Below are 23,376 nucleotides of genomic sequence, written 5' to 3'. Positions count from 1 at the left end.
TACACCTGATACAGAGCCTCAGGAAGGACTGATCACCGGATTTGGTGGGACCTTCACCTATGCAGGATTTTTCCTGTGCATGGGCAGCTTCTAGTGTGGTAACTGAGCTGTGTTCAATACTTAGGTTGTCTACAAGTTGCTCACTGCAATAATGTACCCCAGGATGACAGGAAAATGTCAGTTTTCTGTGAGGAATCATGAGTGCTGGATCAGCAGGAGGTAAAACGGGATGCTGTGAGTATGTGCACATGTGTATCAGACTATATCTGAAAAATATATAAACCTTATCTTTCTTAAATCACATTTGTTATGTTTCTTCATAAAAAAAAAAGACAAACTGGTTTTTTTATAGCTCTGCTCTCGTTGTCATGTGTTTGCACTGTGCACAGAAACACTCATTCTCCCTGACATCACAGGGCTTTTATCCAAGGGAGATTTTGGAGACAAGGGAACTCGAAGCAGCCCAGCCAGTGAATCTGTCCAACTGCTATTCCCAGGTAACAGCAGGCTAATTAGCGTGTAGGTCTAAGGTTATAAATACCTGCACCATTCAAAGGTTCAATGGAGGGAGCAAGAGGACAAATGAAAAGTCCCTTTTAGCCATGTGCACACATTCATGCACTGAGAGAAATGGAACTCTCACGTTCTGGGTTCTGTTAGAAAAATCTGTGCAAAGAAAGATAAAAGGTCTCTGGCTTTCAGCACAAGCCTATTTATCCATTGTCTTTCAAGTTCATCTCAGGCATTCGGCTAAACAAAGATAGGTGATCAAAGGCTGCATTCCCTTTGGCAATACAGCCGTGCTTGAGCCAGCCTGGGATACTTTGTACCTCCGTGTCCTAGGCAGCAATCTGTGCTTAGAGGGGCCTGACAATTAAAAATCATGTTGCAAGCACAGAGCTTCAGAAGCAGTGTGCTAATGTGACAGCAGGGAAGAGTTCTGTCACTGAGCTGAGCTCGGTGTCCTTACCAGTGTGAGTTGTCCCAAGCAGGCTGGTAGAGAGCATCAGGGGCAGCCTGAGGTGCTGGGGGAAATCCAGCCTGGGCTCATGGGCACAGCTCTGCCCCCAGCAGAGGCAGGGGGGGTTCCCCAGTGCAGCTCTGGGCTGATACATCAGTGAAGCTGTGCTATTTTTAACAACAATTGCATATGTATATGGCTCATTTGGCCTCTGATTATAAAGGTGGGGGATGTTTCTGTCAGATATTCCATGCCAATTGTTAAGGTTTTTCTGTTGTTACACATTCATTTCTCAGACTGGACAGTGGTAATCAGATTGATTATATGCATCAGAGTCTGCTTTTGCTACAATAGAAAACTCAACTATGAATAAAGCTGCTAATCCAGGATGATGTTCGTTTTGGTCTTATTTTTGTAAGAACTTTTTTAAATTTCTTTCTGCAAGATAATAAAAACCCAAAACAATGCTATGAGCAAAACAAGTAAATTACCTGAGCAGTAATTAGCCAAGACATCAGGTCAAAGGAATGCAAACATACAGGTCTCTTGCTGTAGCTCATCAGAACCCCAGTGTGCTGCGTTAGGAGATTTGTTAAATCTCTCAGCAATTGCAGAGAAATGAGTGTTGACATGTCTGGCTGTACCTGCGTATTTTTAATACTTTGGAGATATATATCTAATACTCAGATGTGTTCAGCTTAATTTATTCAGACATTCCTTAACTTCAAACCTATTTCTGGTGGAGACAGAAGCCTTGCATTGGCAGCAGATTATGTAAGCCTTTCTTCTGCCTTTCTCAGGAATGGAACAGTGACATAAGAACTTCAGTAACTGCTGAAACATCATTGCTGAGACATCCATTTCATTTGATAGTAAGGCCAAATAAATACAAAAAAAAGCAAAGTCTAAGGCACACTAAAGCCTTGTTTTTCACAAAGTGAGCACTGCTAACATCTTGGTGAGTTGGAGTAACTGGTTCTGTGCTCACATACCAGTTTCTAGACAGCAAGTGAAAAGAAGGGTATTTTTTCCCTTGACATGTACAACGTTGGATGGAGGGAAAGGAATAAGGATTTTTTTGTGGCCAGTATGCAACGTGTATTTACTTAGAATTCCAATGGTGGTGTGATGACCACAACACACCCCCTGTTAGTTCTTACATACATGCCATACTATTACCTTAATTCCAACCAGAGTGTTCCTTGCAGTGTTACAGGCAGGGGTGCTCTCTGAGGGTTCTGGAATTGCAGTAAAGCCAAACCTTTCCTGGGGCAAGGAGGGTGGAACTCCAAGGCATTGGAGGAGGATCAACCGCTGAGACATCTCCCCAGGGCACCCCTGACAGAGACACCTCTTTTAAGGCTGTCTTTGGAAAACAAACCAAGGAGGATTTTTCCTCCCCTTGGGAAAGCCTTACTCTTGAGAATAAGGACCAGTATGACCAAAGAGATCTTATGTTGGTGCACGAGGTCTTCAGATAGTTTGACCCAGCGCTCTGTGGGTAAATTATCTGACTTTTTGTAGCTTTCAGGGTAAGGGACTTCAAAATTAGCTATTGTAACTAAATACTTGGTTGAAACATTCAGTAGAAAGCAACAAATTATTTCCTCAAGTAAAGGATTTTGATTTATCAAGTTTTTGAGTAGGGTCACGCTCTTGGTTGACAAGAATCAAGCAAACTTATTTGCCTTTCTTCCCCCCTCTCCCAAGGCTTTGTTTAGCATTGAATAACATATGGTCGACTACACTTATTCTTAAATAAGTATTGAGGATTATAGACACAGTTTGATCAAAATAAAAATGGCATTTTTATAAGCAAATTTCCATAATATTTCAAATATGATACCTTATATATTATCACAAATGAAATATATTATAAGGTAAAATAATATTTCACACCTGCTTTGTTCATGTCTAGTAGAGTTCAGGATATTTCCATTAAAAACAAAGGTCTAACCTCACATTTTTAGTGCTTTCATAGTAAAGCATATTCCTGAGAATGTTTTCTTTTATAACTCTGTGTATAATCACTCACTTCCCCCTTTAACTCCTACAATTGTGCTATTCTACCCATCTTCACAGAGCTCAGAGATGTGGGAAGGCAAGATCTGGCATGGAATTTGGAGACAGGGGATAAAAACCAAGCAGAAGTTCAAGAGTTACTGTGCACATGTGTTAGCCAGTGCTTTATGTTTAAAACATGGGATTTGAGAAGCTGCTACTCATCAAAAGGAGGGATGGCAGCGAGTTCCTGCATTTGAAAACCACAAGGAAATCTCACATCTAAGTCATCCAAAGATAAAAGAAGAATTCCCATTTCTGGAGCAATCCTAGGAAGTCTTTGAGTATGGGTAAGAAATGAGATTTGTTCTCATATTTGACACAATACAGCCCTTATAATATAATCATAGATTTATTTAGTTTAATACAGGCCACGTAATTCACTTGATTATTTAACTTAAACACTTGGAAAACCCTGGTTTCTCTTAGGGATAGGAAATAGACTCAAAAGTCTAAAAGTCTTTGGTTAGTTTTCCTGGTAGCTTTTTGATGCTTGTTTTTGCAGGAAGTTCAGAATTCTCTAAGGAAAGCTCCAAGCTGTTTGTGTGGCTTTGGGACTAATGGAAGGAATTTACACAAAATGTGCCACTGCTGGGCAGTGATATGGAACAATAAATCATGGAACAGGCAAGAGGGAGGAATCACCAAGGCTCCTTTGCCATAAAATAGCTTTTCCTAGAGGAAAGTGGAACTGCTGCAGAAGAACTCCCATGAAACCTTTGGGATGATGCTTCACCAAGGGAGCCTGCCTTGGAATTTGGCAAGAAGCCAATGTGCCCTAATTACCTTTACTTTGCAGTTCGGTTCTTGGTAAGAAAGCACCACTTGGAAGTAGCTAGAAATGTATCATTTACTAATCCTGAGTAAATGGGATTGTTCTGCTGGGGCAGAAACCTGTGCAGGCTTTGAAAAAATACTTAAACTAATGTTTATAAAAGAAGACTTGACAAGGATATAAAATCCTAGGTAGCCAAAGTTGAGCAGTATTATAAATAATCCTTTATGCAGGCTATTAAAATTAGCAGTTATTTTCTACTATCTATAAAAATAGGTAGTTTTCACATTGAATACTGCATTCCTCATCCAAGGAATAGCAGTTCCAAGAAAACTTTCATCACAGAAGGAGAGAATATGCAATTATTCTTTCACAATAACTTAATGCAGTAGAAAACTTTCAAAGCAATAAACCATATAAATACTATTCTTGCCACAACTATTTACTACAAGGCAGTAGCAGCCTTGGTCTTCATTAGCATTTGAAAATTAATGGCTGTCATTAGGGATGTCAGCGTGGAAGCTGTTGATGCTACTCGGTTGCTTTCAGTTACATTAACATCTCTCTTCCAAATAAAGCCTAAACTGCTTTATTTTTAAGCTAACCCCTGAACTTGTTATTGTGATTTCTCATGGATATTCCATCGGGAGCCCCAACCCCCGTGTGCCTTGTGCCGCTGCCCTGCCCTCCCTGCCCGGCCGGGGTTGTGCCAGCTCTGCACTCCGGCCGTGTGTGCCACCCGGGGAGCTTCCCACCCGGAATGCCAGCCAGGCAGGGAGCCTTCCCGCCGGGAATGCCAGCTCCACTCAGCTACTCATGATTAGGAGATTGCAGGGGGGGTTGTGATTCATGGAAGCTCCAGAATTAAGCTAAAAAGGTTTGGCAAATTATTCTTGCTAAAATTAAACACTGTCAGACAGATTGACTGAGTCAGACTTCATATTTCATTAGAGAACTTTCGTTTTTTTTGGCTGAATTTCCAGATGCTTTCACTTCCAGCAGGAGCAGTGTGAGCACCCACCTCGTCACAGATGATGTGCTCCCAGCAGGTCACAGCTCTGATAGTGCAGACAAGCAGTTCGGGGGTTTTGTCAAAGGTTCCAGTTCCTCCCTGCATCAGAGCATTTGTTACAGGGAGAAACCAAGTTCTGTGACCCTCCGTGTTCTCCTCTCTAAACAAAAAGCAGGAGCACTGCTGTGCTTTCGGGCTGAGGTGCAATGGCACAGTCCCCGGAACAGCCTCATTATATCCCGCTGCCTTTTCCCTTTTCCCTTGGAGCCCCAGCTGCACGTTTCTGCCCCCTCTCACACTGATCGAGTCATGACACCGCAGGGTGAGTCAGGGTTTGATGTTTTCATGACTAATCTCACAACCCCAGAGCTCCTTCAGCAAGGCCAGGGAAGGAGCAGGAAGGCTGGGTAGTGCAGGGACTGGAATCTCCCCATTTGGCAGCAGCCTACAGAGCCAGTTATTTGCTGTGTGAAACTGCAGCCAGAGCAGCTGGAAACTCTGTGATCCCAGAAAGAGTATCTTTTGCATATGCAAAATATATCTCCAAAGCCATTCCTCCTGACTCAGCTGTTTATGGCGCTGACATGAGCAATATTATTATACACGTTCAGATCTGAAGCTGTTAAATGCTTTTTTTGGTCTATTGTTCATAAGTTCTACGTACATTATAATTAATTTACCTCTTACTCTACAGGTGTTAACCTGGTTTGAAGAAAGCCCATATGACTTCAAAAGGTTATAAAAAAACAACAAAAGGACTAAATAGGAAGGCAAGAAAGTTTGCTGATAAACACCATTTTTCAAGATACTTGAGACTAAAACACAGACATTGAAAAAGCACAATATTAGATTATGAAATAGTAGATTACATCTTATGCAAGTGGATCCAAAGCAACAGTCTAGCCAAAGACAGCCTACATGGTGTGTTATCAGTCAGGGGTTCTGCTTCAGCTCCTGACAGCCTGATAAAGAGATGTGGGATTTACAGGGAACAGCTCCCTAAAAACACCAGCTCAGTGCTCAGCAATGGTTAAAACAAGAAACAATGTCAGGAATTCAGGCTGAGAGATGAGAACAAAGCAAAGGAGAGTGTTTGCTGCACTGCATAAAGGAAGGATGTGCCCACATTTGGAACACAGCACACAGGTCTGTTCCTGTGCCACAATATGGATGGAACAAAATCAAGAGGAACAGCAAAGAGCAGCAGGGATCTGTAGAGATATAAACCATGATGAGCAACTCACTGCATTAGGACTCTTCAGTTGGGGAGAGGATGACAGAAAAAATAAAGTTATTTTCATAGGACAAATACCTCTCTCATGTCTAGATAGTCATCTCATAGGGAGTAAAAAGATTTGAGTAAGAATTAGGCAAACTCAGAAAGTAGGAACTCTGCTGGGCATTCGTAGGCATTTCCTATCAAAGCATCACAAATCCAGGGATGGATGATTAGGAAAAGCGCTGTAAACAAACTGGAAAGTGTTTTCCCCTGCTATGACCCCCAATGTTGTAGCAATCAATGAAAGGTTTTCCTGAATTAGTGGCAAATTTTCTGTTTCTGTCCATTTTCTGTGCATTCTATGCCTTTTGGGATTTGTGTTCACCTTGCTATGATTTTATATTTGAAACACCAGAGCCTTTTTTTTAATTAAAGTCAGAAGATTATGTTGAGCCTCTAAAATAGCATCTTTAAGCTCTAAACCAGATTTCAATTTACAAGCATCTCTGAAATATTAAAACACTGATCTTAATGTTTTGCTACATGCAGCAAATACATGGAGTGTTATAGAAATATGCAGCAAATTCCCACCAAAAAGGTACATAGACAGTTAGTTTTAAATTAATTTCTACTTTTACAAAATGCAGCCAATATGACAAAAATATTATCACAGTTTGTCACTTTTAAGTGACAGCATCTCAGTTAAGTAATTTCAGGACGTTTTCATCTCTATCCTATTTCTGATCTGTGCTGATCTGACTGTGCTTGATTCCCGTCCTGACAGTGTAGTTGACCCCTTTCCTTAGTCCAACACCCACTGGGCAGATTGTCAGTCTCCAAAATGTGCCCTAAGTGCAGGGTCTGACTAATCTCAGTCTAACCAAGCAGAATGAGTAATCCAGCACTGATATACATTACTTACAGTCTAAATCATGTGCATCTCCTAATCTGAAAAGTATTTAGGACACGAGATTTAGATCCAGATCTATTCTCCAGATGTTCCCCAGTTGTCAGAACCCTGACAGCCTGGGCTTTTCAGAACTGTTATGGCTCAGCTTTAGTGCTGCTCTTGTTCCTTCACAAAACTCTGCAGAGTGATGTATTGCTGTGCTTGAGCTTTGTTTGATTAGGTGGGATAAATACACCGTTGTTTCTCCAACACCCAGAAACCAGAGGGGAAAAATAGCAATGTGACATTAAAATACTTAGAATAAGTTTTTACAGTGAAGCAGAAAAAGCATCTAGTTTAATCTGCAGGGTTAAAAAGCTGTTCAGTATTTACAAAAATCCTGCAAATAACTTGAAAATCCTTGACAGGTATTAAAGGATTAAAGAAACATCTGGGGTGTTATAAGGTGAGTAAAAGTACATAGAATATATAAAAGGATGGTGGACTCAGAGCTTTTGTTTACATATAGCACTTCACTTGGCAAAACAAAGCACCGTGGAAGTGTGCAACATGTTTTTAAAAAGCAAGTTTAAAGCACACAGGATTGTCATCCCAGACTTCTCACAAATAAGTAAGTAAGTAAATAAATACATAACTGAGGGGAAAAAAACAGAATGGGAATGGGGAGAGGAAAGAGAAATAATATTTTCCCATGCAGGTATTCTGGAAATTAGAGCAGACTCCACCCAACATGGTAAACGGAGAGTTTACAAAAAGCCAGGCTCAAAAGAGAAGTAAAATGAGGAACTCTGCAGTCAAAAAATACAGAAGTTCCCTACATAAATAAATGTTGTGTGTTAAAATTTATCATCATCTTGATTCTAGGAACTCAGTGATATCACCACAGGCTACAAAAATAGCCCCTGAAGGAAGGAGTCACATGGAGTGATGTAATGACAACATGGAATAAATCCTTACTTTTTTTAATCTGAAAAAATTATATTCAGCAAAACTCCAGGAAAAAAAACCCACAAAACAACCTAAAGGGCAGCTCTAGTGCAGGGGCTCAGGGCAGGGGCAGCACTTATCCCTACACTCCTGATGCTCCAAGACTATCCCACTGCAGGAAAATCCGACCTTGGCATAACATGGCAGAGCATCCCAGAGGTGTCAGGGGAGGGGAGGGAAGACCTTCAGTCCTGGAAAAGTTCCTCTGATGAGATGCACCATCACAGAGCCACTGCATTGCTCCTGTCTGAGGACAGGACAGACAGGGGAGTACTCAGCAATCCCACCGTGAGCTTCTGTCCTCACGACTTCCCAAACACGAAGGATTTTTGCTCTGTTGCTTTTCTACTACATGTTCTTGTCAAAAAAAGGCCCCCAGGAAATCTGGGGTGCAGCAAAGGGCAGTGGCTGGCATTGCAGTTTTGCCAGCCTGCACTCCCATTCCCACAGCAATACGCTCCAGGATAATGTTTTCCAAAGTCTGAAGTATAAAAATATAATCCTAAAATAATTCTAAGGAAGCCAGAAAAAAAATACAACAACTTCAGAGACTTCCATTAGAAAATACTGGAAAACACCCCAGTGCTGAGCTGTGAATGGTTAAAGAAAATTAGTAGCTGTACACACTGATGGCAGCAAAGAGCATCACTCGTGTGCCCTGGTGCATGAGATCATGGGCCAAGGGGATATTTCAAACCACAGGAGAGAACTATTGCTCCTGCCAGCATGGACTATGGCCAGAAAAGGAAAGAAAAAAAGTTTTAGAATCTCCTATAGGAAAAAACAAACAAAAAAGTGGCCCTGCTATGAGCTGCACATGAGTCACTAGGTCCATCTTTTAGAACTGGTCTCGAGTTTAAATGAGCCCAGAAACTGATTCTGAATTATTTTGTCTTTCTACCACATCATCCTCCAGTGAGGAGCTCAGCAACAGCCTCATTTAGCTTTGGAGCCTGTCATAGCTCCTGGTTGCTGAAGTTACTCATTATCCAGCTCCATTAATTCCAGCTTTCTCTTCTAGAGTGCCTGAATATTCAAGTGTGATGCTTTATGCCATTTAATTCTCTTCAAAGATCTATGTGTTAATAAGGAAATAATGTGGGTTTAAGATAAAATGCACAATAAAAATATATACAACAACATCATGGCAAATTTTAGATGATAATGAGCAACAATTACAAAGGCTTTGGGTTTAAAGCAGTGAAGGGCTCAAATACAGGAAAGACTCAAGTCACTCAGGTGAGTAACTGAAATATATGTAAGCAGATTTTAAATGCTTTACTGGCTCTAAGTTAAGTGCAAGAGAGATATTTTCAAGAATGCCAAAATTACCTTGTTAGTGACAGTGGGAATCAGTTGGAAAAAAGTGTGAAGCAGTAACAGGGAACATCTTTCTTTAGCCACATCTGCAGCTTCAAAAGCATCAAACCAAACTTGTGAGATTACACTAAAATAAGTGTAAGGATTAGCCCTGTCCCCTGGGAAGGCTCATTTGTTTCTTCTCCCTCTCTATCCCCAGGAGATAAGGGGATTTGTCACACCATTTCCACCATTCTCAAGGTTCCTTGCCCTGGAATTCCAGTGCTCTCTCAGCCCCACCCCTCACTCTGGGTTAGCTGTGTCCTGTCCCAGCCTTACCGTGTCTGCTGCTCCTAAAGGAACAGCAAGGAGGGAACCAGCACTTCAGAGCACCCTGTCCTGTCGGGAGCTGACATCCAGAGTGGGGCTGGAACTTCTCAGATCCTCACAAGACTGATGCCCGTCCTCACATGACTCAAGGAAGTCACAGGACTTGGTGACACTGGGGGGGAATTGCAGTTGTGCTGGGAGTTTTGCATATGTCCATGTGCTTGGCTGTGTGGGAAGGGCTCTGAAAGAGCCCCCTCCAGAGCAGCTCCCACACATGAGCCCCCAGCCCTGCTGCCCTTCTGGGAGCTGCCCACCCACCCCTGGTCAGAACATGCCCCGGCCATGCCCAAAGCAGCACCGAGAGCCTTGGAGCCTCTGGAAGGGCAGTCAAGCTGCAAAGGCAATCTCTCGGAGGTTGTCTTGTGAGACATTAGAGACAGTTAAAGCCTCCAGATTTCACCCTGGCTCCTTGTTCTTGCTTTACACTTCCATGCTCAGTGAGAAAGGAGGAAGCAAAGATAAGCTAAACATTGTAAGACATCTGGGTATTGCTGTAATGAGAACTCAGGTCGAATATTTTGGAACATATTTGGAAAATGCTTTCTTTGGTAGGGGTCCATAGGTTCCTGATGCATCAATTCTCTGTCCTTGAAGTGGAAACAGGCACGTTTCCCTTGGTCTTTCAACACTTCCAACTGTGTATGAGGCACAGTTCACTGGTTATGTGAAGGATGCACTCATTCACAGGCCAGAATTCCTGCTAGCATTGGATGTAACTGGAATACTGACAAGATCTCCAATGCTTACTAACACTGGAAACTGTTAATGAAGAGTGAGAAAACAACAAAACCCCCACTTTGAACAGGAGGAAGGATTAAAGAGCACGCTAGATAGAAAACAGAGCTATTTACTCCACAGTTGAACGATTTGCTGCACAAAGTTCTCCCTTCAGCCACGAGCCAGCTCTACAAGTGTTGTTCCACTGCTGGGCACGGGAGGCAAAGTGTGCATGGAAGGCAGGCCCAGGAAACTTCACACTTGCGGGAGAACATCCTACCTGCAGAAACATGCTCCTGCACCTGAGGCATCTGCCTCCCTTCTTTGCCATGGGGAATGAAGAGGGGAAAAAGACGCTCAGTAACCAGTAGAGAAACTCCTCAGAGGAGGACGTGCTCTCCAAAAGCATAGACTTGCATATCCTTTTCTACTAGGAAAAGCTGCTTCTGATTTCAGTTTAATTTTTTTTTTTTCACATCCTTACCACTTGTAGCATTTGTACATTTGCTACTTCCCATTAGAAAGCAATTCCAATTTCTGTGGACAATTCAGCATTGAACACTGCACTTAGATTGGAAGCTGTGTTTCATTCTTAACTTGCTCTCTTGCTTTTGATATTGCTTAATAAATTCCACTGAAGCAGAATCTTAAGGCCCATCAAGTGATAACTTATGGGACTCTGAACAGTTAAATTATATGAACACAAGAAAATCTGAATGTTTTGTATTATCTTTGTGCTTACTTCAAACCAGACACAAAATAAGTCTTTTTTCATGTGAATACTTACAATATATGCAAAAAAAGCCATGATCACAACACCTCCCTGTCAGTTTTAGTATAGGTAGATCAAGTTAAAATGATAGATATTATGAATGTCAGCCTGGAGAGCAGTTTTAATATGTACATATTCCCTGGGGCTACTGCAGGTATTCATGGTTAAGATGACTCCAGCTGGGTTTACTGACCTCTAGACAAGCAACAATATTAAAGGCAGACGTGCCTCTAACACAGCCTTTGCTGGGAGTTCAATACACTCTCTACACATAACACTGGAAGAGGTTTGATGCTTGTGATGCAGGAACTGGTCAGAAAGCCACTGCTCACAGAATTTACTGGCTATTTCCATCTCTGGGCAGAGGGATTTGCCCTAAGATTTGTGAAATACATTTTTCTTGGACAGTCTCTTGTCACCATTTGCACAAAAGTTGCTGTAAAAAAGACAAGCATCACTGTAAATTCCCAGTTTCTCAACAATTCCCCCCCACACACTGAAAGACTGACTTGAATATTCTGTCTGATTACTGCAGCAGAGAAGAGGGACCAGCACAGCTCTGGTAACATGGCCAGTATATTTTCATTTCCCATCTGGCCTTTTGGAAAACCAGCACAACCAGCTACCAATATGGCATTAAGAATTCCACAAGTGTGTTCGAAAGAGCTGTGAAACGCTGCATTTTGCTTGTTGAATAAGCAAAACCAATTTTAATCCACTGGTGGTCAGAGACACTTAAGCAATGAGATCATATCTTTTTATAATCTCAGAATTTAGTGTGTAATTGAAACCAGGAGAATAAAAAACTGTCTTTTGAAGGCAGAATATCTCTATTGAGGATGCATCCACTCACATTTGGAGACACAGGATACAGGAAGGTGGGAATGGTGCAGTTTGTCATAGTCAAATGCAATAGAATTGACATTTTTCTTATAAATTGATAGTTAATCATGTAAGGGTGTGGTGAGTGTAAAAGACAGAAAAAGAGGCAGCCACTGGATGAGAAGTATTAGTGTGAAGGCTACGCTGGTACTTGAAGCACAAAACATTTCACCACTTGTATCAAAGAGTGATAGTCCTGCTGACCCCATGGTTCATCTGTAATATCTTTGGCCCTAAATAAACACTATATTCAGTAATCCCTTCCATTTCCAATGATCCTGATCAGAATATCAGTGCCATGGCATCTATTTAGTCTTAAAAGTGGTATAACAACCACATTTGAATCTGGACAACATTGCACGAGTTTCTGATTAAGACCTAAATGTGTAAAACTTTATGTACCAGTACTTCTTCATTAGCCTGCACTCAAGAATTTGAGTAATTCTTCGGTGAATAACAAACTTTCCACAAGCCCTTGTTAGCAAATCAGCTTTGAATAGGAGTAGCATCTGCTGGTGTGAGTCAGAAATGCACAAATTCCCCAGCCCTCGAACCAATATTAATTGCTTGCATATCCTGGTGGAACAGGAGCTGGCACTGCCTTCTCTCAGCTTTGTGTCTGCAAGGAGAAGTGGGTCAAAGCAAGAACAGAAAAGGCAGGCAAAGCATTCCTTTGGGATTTGGAGACTTTGAGGAAAGGCCTGTGAGCTTTTGGCAGTAAGTGAAGGAATCCAACACAAAGCCTGTGAGAGAAAGCAGGTTTAGAAAGGTGCTGGAAAACACCATGGGAGCCACTCCCTGGCAAGGTGGGAGAGCCATCAAACCCAGGGAGCTGCCAGGGAGATGGAAGGGGTGGTTTAGGGGGAACTCAGCAAGGTTTGGGGGTGTTCTCACAGCTCCACACCCAGCTAGTGTTCCCAGGTTCATTTGGCAGGTGGGAATGGCATTAACCAGCCAGGCAGGGCACTGCAAACTGCATTTGGAACCTGAGGGCTGCCTGGCTGCAGAGCTCTCCTGCCATCCCTGGCCTCTGGAGTCAGAAGAAACACTTCCTTTAGACTGCAGCACTTGGTACAGCAGCTGCTCAGGTCTCAGCTGGTTCAGCTGCACTCTCTCATCCCTTGGCTATTCCTGATGTGCAGGAGAAAGGAGCAGCAATGTGGAAACAACAGAGCACCAGGTTACTTTAACTCCCCCAACATGAGCTCAGAGCCCTGTGTATCAGAGGGTGCTCAGAGAAACGCTTTTATTGATAGCACAGAGAAAGTTTTAGAGAAAATTCCCCCTGCATTCACTCACAGACACAAAACTACACTGATCTGGGTTCTAGACAGATTTGAATCTTATAAATTGAATCTTGTACAAATTTTAAAATAATAATTTAATAATAAAGTAGCATATCATGAATTTGAGCATCCCTCAGTTGCAGTAGGAGAAAGAAGCAGCTATCAAATTCTATTTTTTTTAATCTCAGTACATAGGATCATTGACTTCTGTAATGCAATCTAGTAGTATTTTCTCAGGAATAAAATTGCTACAGGAATCCCCTCTTTTACGTGCCCGCACACTCCCAAAGCATCACCTACCACTCAGCATAGGGGTGGAAGGAGTTCATCTGAGCAGAGGAAGAGATAAAATGGCCATGAGACTGTACAACCCCCAGCTTGAAAATTTACTGCAGGAACTGGGTAAGTTCCTGGGTTCTGGTTGCTTGAGTCAGAGCTGCCACATAAGCTTCAAGATCTGCCTACTTATTTCTAAGCTCTGTTTATTTAATGTATGAGCTCAATATGTTCAAAGAGCACACAAAACTGTCACAGGGGTCTCTTATATACCTTGTGTTTCCACACAAAGAATTAGAGCTGTCTCCAGCCTGTGTGTAAAATTAACTGTGGTATTTAAATGCTTTTCACAACTACCATGGTACCAATTTATCAGACAGTAAAGACATCAGCTCTCTTGGGATAGTAACCATATATTTTGGTAAAACCATATCCACCATTTAAAACAACAAAACAAGATTTATAAACATGTATCCAACTTTAATATATAATCTGAAGACCAGAGTTGCTTCTGCACCTTTGATTAAATGCTGATTACAATCTCCCCTCAGATAAAATATATGTGTGTATATATATTTATGTATATAATTTCTAAATCAAAGCCTTGCACTTACTGCATCTTCTGCATGTCATCTGATGGCATTGGGAACTGATCCCAGAATGCAGCTTGGCAGGTATTAATCTCCTGCCTGTAATGGGCTCTCTAATTGCAATGCATTTTTCTCCCTTTTGAACTAGCAAACTAACCTGTAATTTTTCTTCCTCTCTGCCCAAAGGTAAATGAAATATCTGATACACGCAAGGAATTCCTCACCTGCTACAGGTGACTTCAGATTGGGAGTTGCCATCACCAAATAAGAATGAATTTACATGTAACCAGGTTTCAATAATATCCCCAGGCAAGACAGATCTCTCATGCTTCCATTTTTATACTGTTTATTAGCTCTTATAAGAACAGTGAAGCCTGCATGAAATCTCCTCTGAGCTCCAACACAAGACTGAAACTGGGAGAGATTCTGATCATTGAGCAAGTGTTGACTTGACTTAATAAGGCAAGAGCCTCAGTCTGCAGTTGCTGCTGCTCCCCACTGGCTCCAGGTGCTCAGCAATTCAGCACAGCAGCTTTAGCTTGACTCACTTTTTCTTTCCCATTGTGCAAAATCGGGGTTATTCTTGCATTTGGCACTTTGCACACAGACAAATGCATTAAAATAAAGTGTCTTCCACTGTCTCAGTTTGGAAAGATTCTGCTGTTCAGAAGTGTAGCCTCTGGGAAAGTGGGGAGGAGGCTGCAGTATTAAATGCAGATTAGCATGGAGTGACAATGGGTCAAAAAAAGGGTTGACCTAAAATACCAAACTACCAAAATACCTAAATAACAAACTACCAAACAACGAAAATACCAGCTCTTCTTTTCCTTTTCTCATTTAGAGAAATGCTCTCCTTCCTGCTGGCTCCTGTTCCGGTGCCCATTCCTTCATCGTGGCCTCTGCCTTCTCCCATAGGTGGGAGACAAGACACCAGAAAAACAATCAATCCCAAGTACCTGAAGTTTGGCTTTGGGAATGCACAGAAAGGATGGGATTTATAACAGAAAGCCTTTACTCTGGACAGCAGCACTGCTTCCTCTGCCTGAGGTTTGAAGCTTCTGTATCCAAAGCTGTTCCATGTCATTTAGTTCTCAAAACTCCCAGGTTCATTTCAAATCCACTACAGATTTCCTACAAAATAGGTTAAATACTTCTCCATATGAAAGTTACTGAAGGATACTCAGTTTTAACCAGATGTTTTAGGTATTGGTGAATTGGCAGACAAACAGATTAAGTTCTAGTTTCCTAGTAAAAAAAAGTAAAATTATTCCCATGTATGTGGTAAGAAGTACCACATAAATGAGAAAGAATGAGCTGGAGGTCAGGAAGACAATTTCAGTTCAGCTTAAGACAACATTGTCCTGGTATGCATAAATACATGTTTTTAGTTCAAGCACTTTTCCCTCATTGCAGTTCACCGTGGGCTTGGAAATGACACACCCTGGTGAGCAGTGGGAAGCAGGGTGGGCTCAGGAACAGCCCTACATCCCCTGCCAGCCCCAGGGGACACGGCTGGGAGCTCTGCTGAGGAACAGCAGGAGCCCTGCATCGCCCACCTGTAGCTTCCCTGCTTTTAGAACACTGTAAATCTTGTGGGTATCATCTGTTCCAGGCAGCTGGTTGGCAAGGAGCTGTGGGAGATGATTCTCTGCGTGTGGTGCTTTGATCACATGTGGATGCAGTGGCTGGAAGGTTGGAGGTGTGTGTAGACACTTTACAAAAGCAAAAGCAACCTACAGGTGCAGCTAAAAATACCTCTGCTTACAATTCAGTCAACTGGTTAAAAGTGCTTGTAAAGTCCCAATGTCAGAGTGTGAATCTGTCAACATTTAGCAAAAATGTTTATTTTTTTCCTTTAATGCAGCTACTTTAAAAATTATTTCAATACCGGCACGCTGTAAAAGTGGGAGAGTTGGGGCTTGACTTCTATAGAGTGTTTCAGCTTTTAGATTTTTTTTCTCCACCCCTGTGTACACAGTTTTATTTATATGCAAACAATATTTGTGCAGGTGCCTACTTGGGGTTTGGGGCATGCAAAAGCCAGGGCTTGCCAAAACTTTGCATTTTTTGTTTTTCTTCTCCTAACCAAACAATCATTTCACATACCAGAGTGTTTAGGCACCACAGGGATGTATTCTTCCCTCTCAATAAAAGTCCACATTCTTTATGGGACTACTTATACTTTGTTCTTGTACTGCAAATGAATAAGGGGAAAGATAGAATGGAATAAAACCTTTCCACAGAATTCTAAAATCTTTATCTGCAGCCTCCAAACTAAGAAAGTTTCTGTCTTAACCCCCTGACACTTCCTGCTATTGATAACTCCAGGGTAGCAAAAAGATTTGAGGCAAGGGGAAAGAGTGATTTCTGGTTTGAAATATTCAAGGATGGAATAAGTCAAGGATCCTCAGAGTGATTTCTGGTTTGAAATATTCAAGGATGGAATAAGTCAAGGATCCTCAGACATGAGGTTCTTTAAGCAGGAACTACTGTGCACCTTCTGGGATCAAAATGAGCAAGTATTAAACTGGAGTGTCAAACTGAATGTGCTGTATTCAGTGATTGCAAAAGTTAATATCAGCCTGAGTATCAAAATGAACAGCTCCTCAATTAAACCTCCCGTGCAGAATGATTAACAAGGAAATAAACCCCAGCTCATCTTGTGTGGGAGAACTGTGTGACTGCAGTGGAGGTCTGTACATGGGGCAGTGCAGTGGAAAAGCAGCACAGTTCATCCCAGGAAGGCTCATCCCATCCTTTGGCTTTGCAGCAGCTGCTGCTCCTGACTGTAGGTTTATAAGGCACCACCACCCTCCTTCAGCTTTCCCAGGAGGATGATGGAGTCTCTTTGTGCTTAGAAGGAAAATACAGGCAATGTTCTGATGTTCCCCTGGACAGAGGAAGGAGCTCAGAACACCCCAGCACAATCCAAACTACAGGCACAGGAATCCAACATACAATGCCCCAAATACTCATCCCAGTCTTTCTGCTTCAGATTTTGAGGAAGTGTGGGATATCTGCCAGTGAGCTGAAATGCAGTATAGCTTTGGAGCTCAGAGGGGAAAAATCCAATAACATAACTTTGTGGGGAAGAAGAAACCTTACTACATTTGTATTTTGTTATTCTTTCTTCTACAGCCTGATTATGGGTCATCTATTAATGATTTGGATGCAGCAGAATTGAAGTTGGGAATATAACTTGCCATTACTATCAACTTGTAAACTCCTTCAAACCAGAGGACAATGTGTGCTACCTGGTCCAACACAAGCACGTACCTCTGCCAAGAAAAAGGACACTGGGCAAAGGGCTTCTGATGGCTATTGTTTTGCACAGGTCTGTGTTTGTAAAAAACATCCATTTCCAGCCATTTGGGTGGGAAATTTTCATGGAACAAACTTGATTAGGTACTTTCCTAAGGAGAGGAAGCTTATGTAATGGTTCAGTCTATCTCTTGCTCCAAATTTCATACATATTTGACACATGAGTCAAAGTCTCAAAAATAATTAAATTTCTACAGTTTCTTGGAAGTCAGCAACTGAAGACAGAAAAAGGAACCATGTTCATTCCTCAGCTGAAGGAAAGAAAGGACCCAGGCACCAACTCTCCTGCTTGCTCTCCAGGCTGGCCAGTCCCCATGTACCTAAAGCTGAATTAGCCACAAGATATGAGGGCCTTGCCCACGGGGGTGACACTGAAATGAGAAACACAGTCAAGATATCCTTATTTATTATAGTGGGGAGCAAAGGTGCTTTAGGGATGAGGCCATATGAATGTGCAGTGAAGCTGCTTTAGTTTGCTGCTTGTAGAGCAATGGGTTTTTCTAACATCCCAAATAGACTCAGTCTCCTTGTTCTTAAAGAAGTAAATTGTACCATACAAGAGGCACCAAGGAATTAAAATACTGGCTGGAAGTATCCACAACATTCTGGTCCTTGGTTGGAGTTCATTTCACCGTGGTAGGAATGGGCAAGGGTGGGGAATAACTTCTGATCCACCTCTCCCAGGTTTCCAGGCAATGAGAGTGGGAGTGCAGCTGCTGGAGTACAGTATGTTGACTCTGATTTTGCTGAGAAATAATAGCAGTGCAGTGACATAACTCTGCAGGAAACTGTCCAAAATCATAAAATGCTTCACTTTTTTTTCTTATATCTGTGTCATTCCTTTTCCATTTGTTGTTCTCAGGCTGAATTCCTTAGATAACTTCACTGGAGCCTCAGTTTTGCTGTAGATATGGAAAACTGCCTAGAAGTTTTGCTCCTTGGTTGTTCTGGCTGCTTTCCAGACTCAATAATATTCAAGATGCAACACATTCCACTTGCTCCAGCAATTATTCTTTAAAATACAGCAAAAAATAAAGGACACCACACAAAATTAACATTGCTGCCACCTTAGTTCATGACCTCAGGAAGCAGTAAAAGTGAGCTGTGACCCAAATCTTTGGAGGGCAAGTTCTAACTCTGCTAGACTGGTGATGTGAGCCTGAAATACAGGCACAGGTAAAGGGGGCAGGGTCAGTACTGAGGTCAGGAAATACTGCAGATTTTGAATTACCAGTCTTTCTATGACCATCCAAACCCAAGGAATTTTGGCAGCACATGGACTGCAGTCTGAGCACACGCTGAAGTTGTCCCCAGCACCTGCTGCTAATAGTGAAAATGAATGCTCAGACACCTGGGTTATATATATTTATATATATGTAACCTGGCTTATATATATTTGTAAACAAAAACTACGCTGACTTCTGTAGAGCAGGTCTAGCTACAACCAAAAGGAAAAGTCCAGGATAACAGCTGGAGCTGCAGGAAGCATGTCAAGACAGTGAGCCAGCTTTGAAAGCTGCTTGAGAACCTGACACACAATATCCACTATATATCCAAGAGGTACAACCACGCCCACTTGACGTTTTCAAACATAAAATCTCGATTTCTCTTGCTTATTATTTTCCAGCAATTATTTGAGCTGTGACTTTTCATGCTGGGTCTCTTCCCTAAGGTGATTCTCTGTGTGTCTGTCCATCCATATGGATAAAAGAGGAATTAAGAAAGCAAAATAGTAGATTTTACTCTGTTAAGCATTTTCCAGGTATTTCTTTGAAGCTGTATTGTGCCCAGCCTTTCAAGCAAGTGCTTCAAATTTGGTGAATCGTTGCTTTGGTTAAGGATGTGTCTGTGACATCTAGTAGAAAAATACACTTTCACTTGCTGGATACCACTGGTTTTACTTCCAGGTTGAATCACTGGTTCATTTGCAGCCCTGGCAAACCACAGTAATTAAGAACATGGGCTGCGAGGGGCCAAGACTGCACCCACTGTCCTTTCTCATGCTGGGCAGAGAGCTTGAGTGCTGTAGCCCTGAAACCTGAAGCATCTGTGTCAAACCTCTGAAGCAACTTCTGCCTGTTCCCCAAATCCTGCCCCGTGATCACAGTTTGTGCTGTCAGAGACATGTGACAAAGGCAGAGCACAATGCCCAGGCTTTGCAGGGGACTTTTAGCACATCAATCTTTACTTAGAAGGTACAGCAGAAAAAAGATAAGATCAAGAAACCAGCTAAAGTATATTCCTATCACTCAGTTTCCTCACTACATAGGAACAGCTCTGGGACTGTGCCAAGCACCTTCCAGGTTTCTACAATTCTTTTTTGCTGAACTTTAGAACTTCCCCTTTCTGCTGCTCCTAAACATCTTTTTACTTTGATACCATTTTGTCCTGCAGTTACACTGGATCTTCCTGGTACAAAAGTCTGCCTTTCTCTCACAGCTTTCATGAGCTTCAGTGAGTTTGTTTGGGTTCCCACTAATGGAAACTATGTCCTCGAGCAACTTACTGAGCCCCTGCCTCAGTTTCCCATTTTGGAAAAGGGGAACTGTGTTTCATGTCTCCTACCTTTTGCCTTGACCTCTGTGTCAGGTACAGGAATAGGCAGGGTAGGGTGACCCAACACAAGAACTTCTTTTTACTGAGCAGTGAGAGAAAGGATTTCACCAGAACTGGACACACAGAAGGAGAACCTGGACACACACAAGACAGAGAGTTAAGAGAAGTTATGATTCTGAGTCAGGCAGAAACTCCAGACCTTCCTGTGCGGAATGTCCTGGTTAACATAGGCTTTGATAAGGAAGGATATTTTCGATTTTCTTGCAGTTTCTGACCTGCTGCCAGATATTGTCCAACCATGGATGGTCATTAGAAAGCCTGAGAGTTTTGTATTCCATCAGAGGATGTGGATGGATGTTCTTTGTACCCTCAGAATCTCTCACTGTGAGCTGCACTTAATCAACTGTTTAGCTGCAAACCTGATGTGCTGCAAAACTATAAAGGAATCTGCCAAATTCATATACATAAGTAACAGACATTTTGCATATTCATTTTCAGTTGGTTTTTGTTTAGAACAAACGCAGCCTGAGACACAGGGAAACAACTTCACATGCCTGCCTGATGCTTCCTTCAGCTTTTTGTCTGCTGTAAATTAAAATATATAGGTCCAAATTTCTTCTACAAATTTAGTGAGGGAAATTAAGAAATATTAATTAGCAGTACAGTTTTTAAAATATCAAGGCAACAGCACGAAGCTGTGCCAGGGCAGGATCAGTTTGGATCTCAGCAAAAGGTTCTTCCCCCAGAGGGTGGTTGGCACTGCCCAGGCTCCCCAGGGCAGTGGGCAGCCCCAAGGCTGCCAGAGCTCCAGGAGGGTTTGGACAACGCTCTGAGGGACAGGGTGGGATTGCTGGGGTGTCCTGGGCAGGGTCAGGGCTTGGACTCGGTGACCCTTGTGGGTCCCTTCCAGCTGAGGATATTCTGTGACTCTGTGATATTGACATTTCATTTTAGCTGTACTATTAAATAGTATAAAATGCTGCATGTGAAATACTTCCAGGGTCACACAGCTGGGACAACAGAGGTTTTGTCTTACAGTCCTTAGGAGGAACCCCCAAAAAAACCACCCGTGCAGTTTTAAACACCCACTTCATGCTGGCAGGAGACCCCTTCGAGGTTTCTTTAGAAAGCACAGCGTGAACTGCTGCTCCTCAGATCAGGAATGAAAGAAAACTAAAAATTGCAGAACACCCCAGCCCAAGGTGCTGAGTCCTAAGGCTTCAAACCCTGGCACAGCCTCTGGGCCCTGAGCTGAGGGACGGGGCCGGAGCTCGGGGCTGAGCCGTCAGCGCGGCTGGAGGGCAGAGCTTTCAGCGCCGAGGAGCCCCAGGGCTGCACCGTGGCACGCTCGGAACACGCAATCCTTAACACACACAATCCTTAACACACATAGTCTCAGCCACCGTTTGGGAACTCCTGCCCTGCCCGCGGCCTCAGCGCGACCGCCCCGTCCCCGCGGTGCGGGGCAGCCCCGCGCCCTGTGGGGGGGTGTGTGTTTATAACACTTTGTTCTGCAAACATGGTCGCTCTCAACCTCAGCTCCGCGGTCATTCATTTCAAAGCGTCCAAAAGAAGGCAGAAATAAAGTCTCCTGCAAATAGGCTTCCATTAAATCTAGAAAGAATTTTCACAAACAAATCAAAGGCAGGCGGTCCGAAGCCCTGAAATGGAACCCGGCCGCTCAGGAACGGGCAGGCACAAGTCTTGCACTTCAAAATGCAACTTTGTACTTGGCAAACATTAAACCTTGTGCTGGTTTAATATTTAAATGGAAAAAAGACAATTTCAAAGATTACTAGATTTTTTTTCATCAGAAAATGAGGAAATTTCCACCAAATTCTACATATGAGATTCATGAAATCCCGTTTAGAAATAGCACTGAGGCTTCTCTATCTGATCTCAGACTCATTAATTTAATCTTTTGAAGCAGGTTGAGCATGTATTTAATCCTGACCCTTTGGCTGGATTCACAGGTCCCTTAATCTTCCATATGTACAATTAAAAGTGCTGCAAAAGCTGTCACATTCCCCCTCCTGTCCCTGCTGAGACTCACCAGAGCCTGGAACCTCTTCCCTCTCCCAGTCAGCACCATCCAGGGTGGGTTTGATCCAAAGGAGAAATCCAGAGGACTGGGACTCCCTAGCCAAGTGCACCTGGGGTTACCAGTTCATAGGGAGAGAGGCACAAGGAGTTGAGACAGTGGGAATGGTTTGGCTTTCCCAGAGGCTCCAACACATTCTCTGTGTGAGCAGAAATACCTGGACCCACAGACTGAGCCCTGGAGTGTCACATGGGTGTCAGAGCTAAAAAAGGCAAACCCATGGGCTTAATTTAAACTCCCCCAGTATGTCAGTGTTTTCCCCCAGGACTGCCTGTGCGCCTCTTCCAAACTTTTCTACAGTTTTTCTGGAATTTTAATATCCCTCTCTCTTTGGGTTTGTACTTTTTCATTCTTTTATTTTTAGATTCAGTATTTCACAGTGGTCTGCAGAGTCTGCCTGACGCCAGCAAATGTAACTGGATCCCAAGTGCCTGCAAGCCAGGAATTGCAGCCATGATCAGCACGCTGCCCAGAGCAAAACCTTGGCACTGGGCAGCACCAAAGAGTCTCAATCCTCTATTTATCTTCAGCAGGACTTGGGAAAGGAAGCAAGAGGAGTTCATCAAAATGTAAAGAATAGCTGGGAAAGGATAGGAGTAAATCAATAGAATTCAAAGATGTAAATAGGTCTGTCCTACAACAGATTTGTGTGAGCTGAATTTCAAATGCAAGACCAGGGGTTTACAAAAAAACCCTGAGGTAACCCAGTAACAGGCCAGGCATGCACAGAGCAGATTGCCTTTAAAAAGGGCTTCTGTCAGCAAGGTTGACTTCAGTGGATAAATAAGAATAGGCTGCCTGGCAGCAGGACACTGCTGGCACTTATCTCACATTTTCCAAGTTATGATAGCTTGTTTGATACACACAGAACTGCAACTCCCAGTTCTGTTTGGGCCACATCTTCCACCCAGCCTTTGGTGAGCAGCTCTCAGGTTTTTACCTTACTCTTCCACGAAGTGCCACTGGAATAAACCTGTTTTAATTACCTTGCTTGAACTTACTTTTTAGTTTTCTGTCACTTCTGGCCCTGTAGCAGAGAACAAAAGGAAGGATTGCCAAGTTATCTGATTGAGAAGTCCTTCATCCTAACTATTCTAGGATCTGTAACTATGGTAACTAATGTCTCCAACAGAATGCGGCCTCTTGAAGGAAGAAGAACGAATTTGGAGGCAGTTCTGTCCCAAAGGTGACATGGTGAGTCAGCAGCAGAGCCCAGATTAGAAGGGAGAGTTCAGCCTGCCCATCCCAGTGCAGCTCCACT

The 23,376-nt window shown here is 42.7% G+C and overlaps 1 protein-coding gene across 3 annotated transcripts in view; it reads right to left on the bottom strand.

Moving 5' to 3' along the window:
* Positions 1-22,236, bottom strand: part of RAF1 (Raf-1 proto-oncogene, serine/threonine kinase) — a 64,637-nt gene extending 42,401 nt beyond the window's left edge. For 2 of the 3 annotated variants that reach the window (XM_032698717.1, XM_032698714.1), the window contains exon 1: positions 22,068-22,236. Coding sequence is in view for 1 of the 3 variants with exons in the window: in XM_032698714.1 (XP_032554605.1) it covers positions 22,068-22,106 (39 nt within the window). In the remaining 2 variants the exon portion in view is untranslated. The remainder of the gene's footprint in view (positions 1-22,067) is intronic. The other variant, XM_032698715.1, reaches the window with a different exon arrangement.
* Between the last annotated feature and the right edge of the window lie 1,140 nt (positions 22,237-23,376).

Source organism: Chiroxiphia lanceolata, chromosome 11 (genome assembly GCF_009829145.1).
Source record: "Chiroxiphia lanceolata isolate bChiLan1 chromosome 11, bChiLan1.pri, whole genome shotgun sequence".
Lineage (NCBI taxonomy): Eukaryota > Metazoa > Chordata > Aves > Passeriformes > Pipridae > Chiroxiphia > Chiroxiphia lanceolata.
The sequence above is the reverse complement of the archived record's forward strand: the minus strand, read 5'-3'. Positions and strand labels throughout refer to the sequence as shown.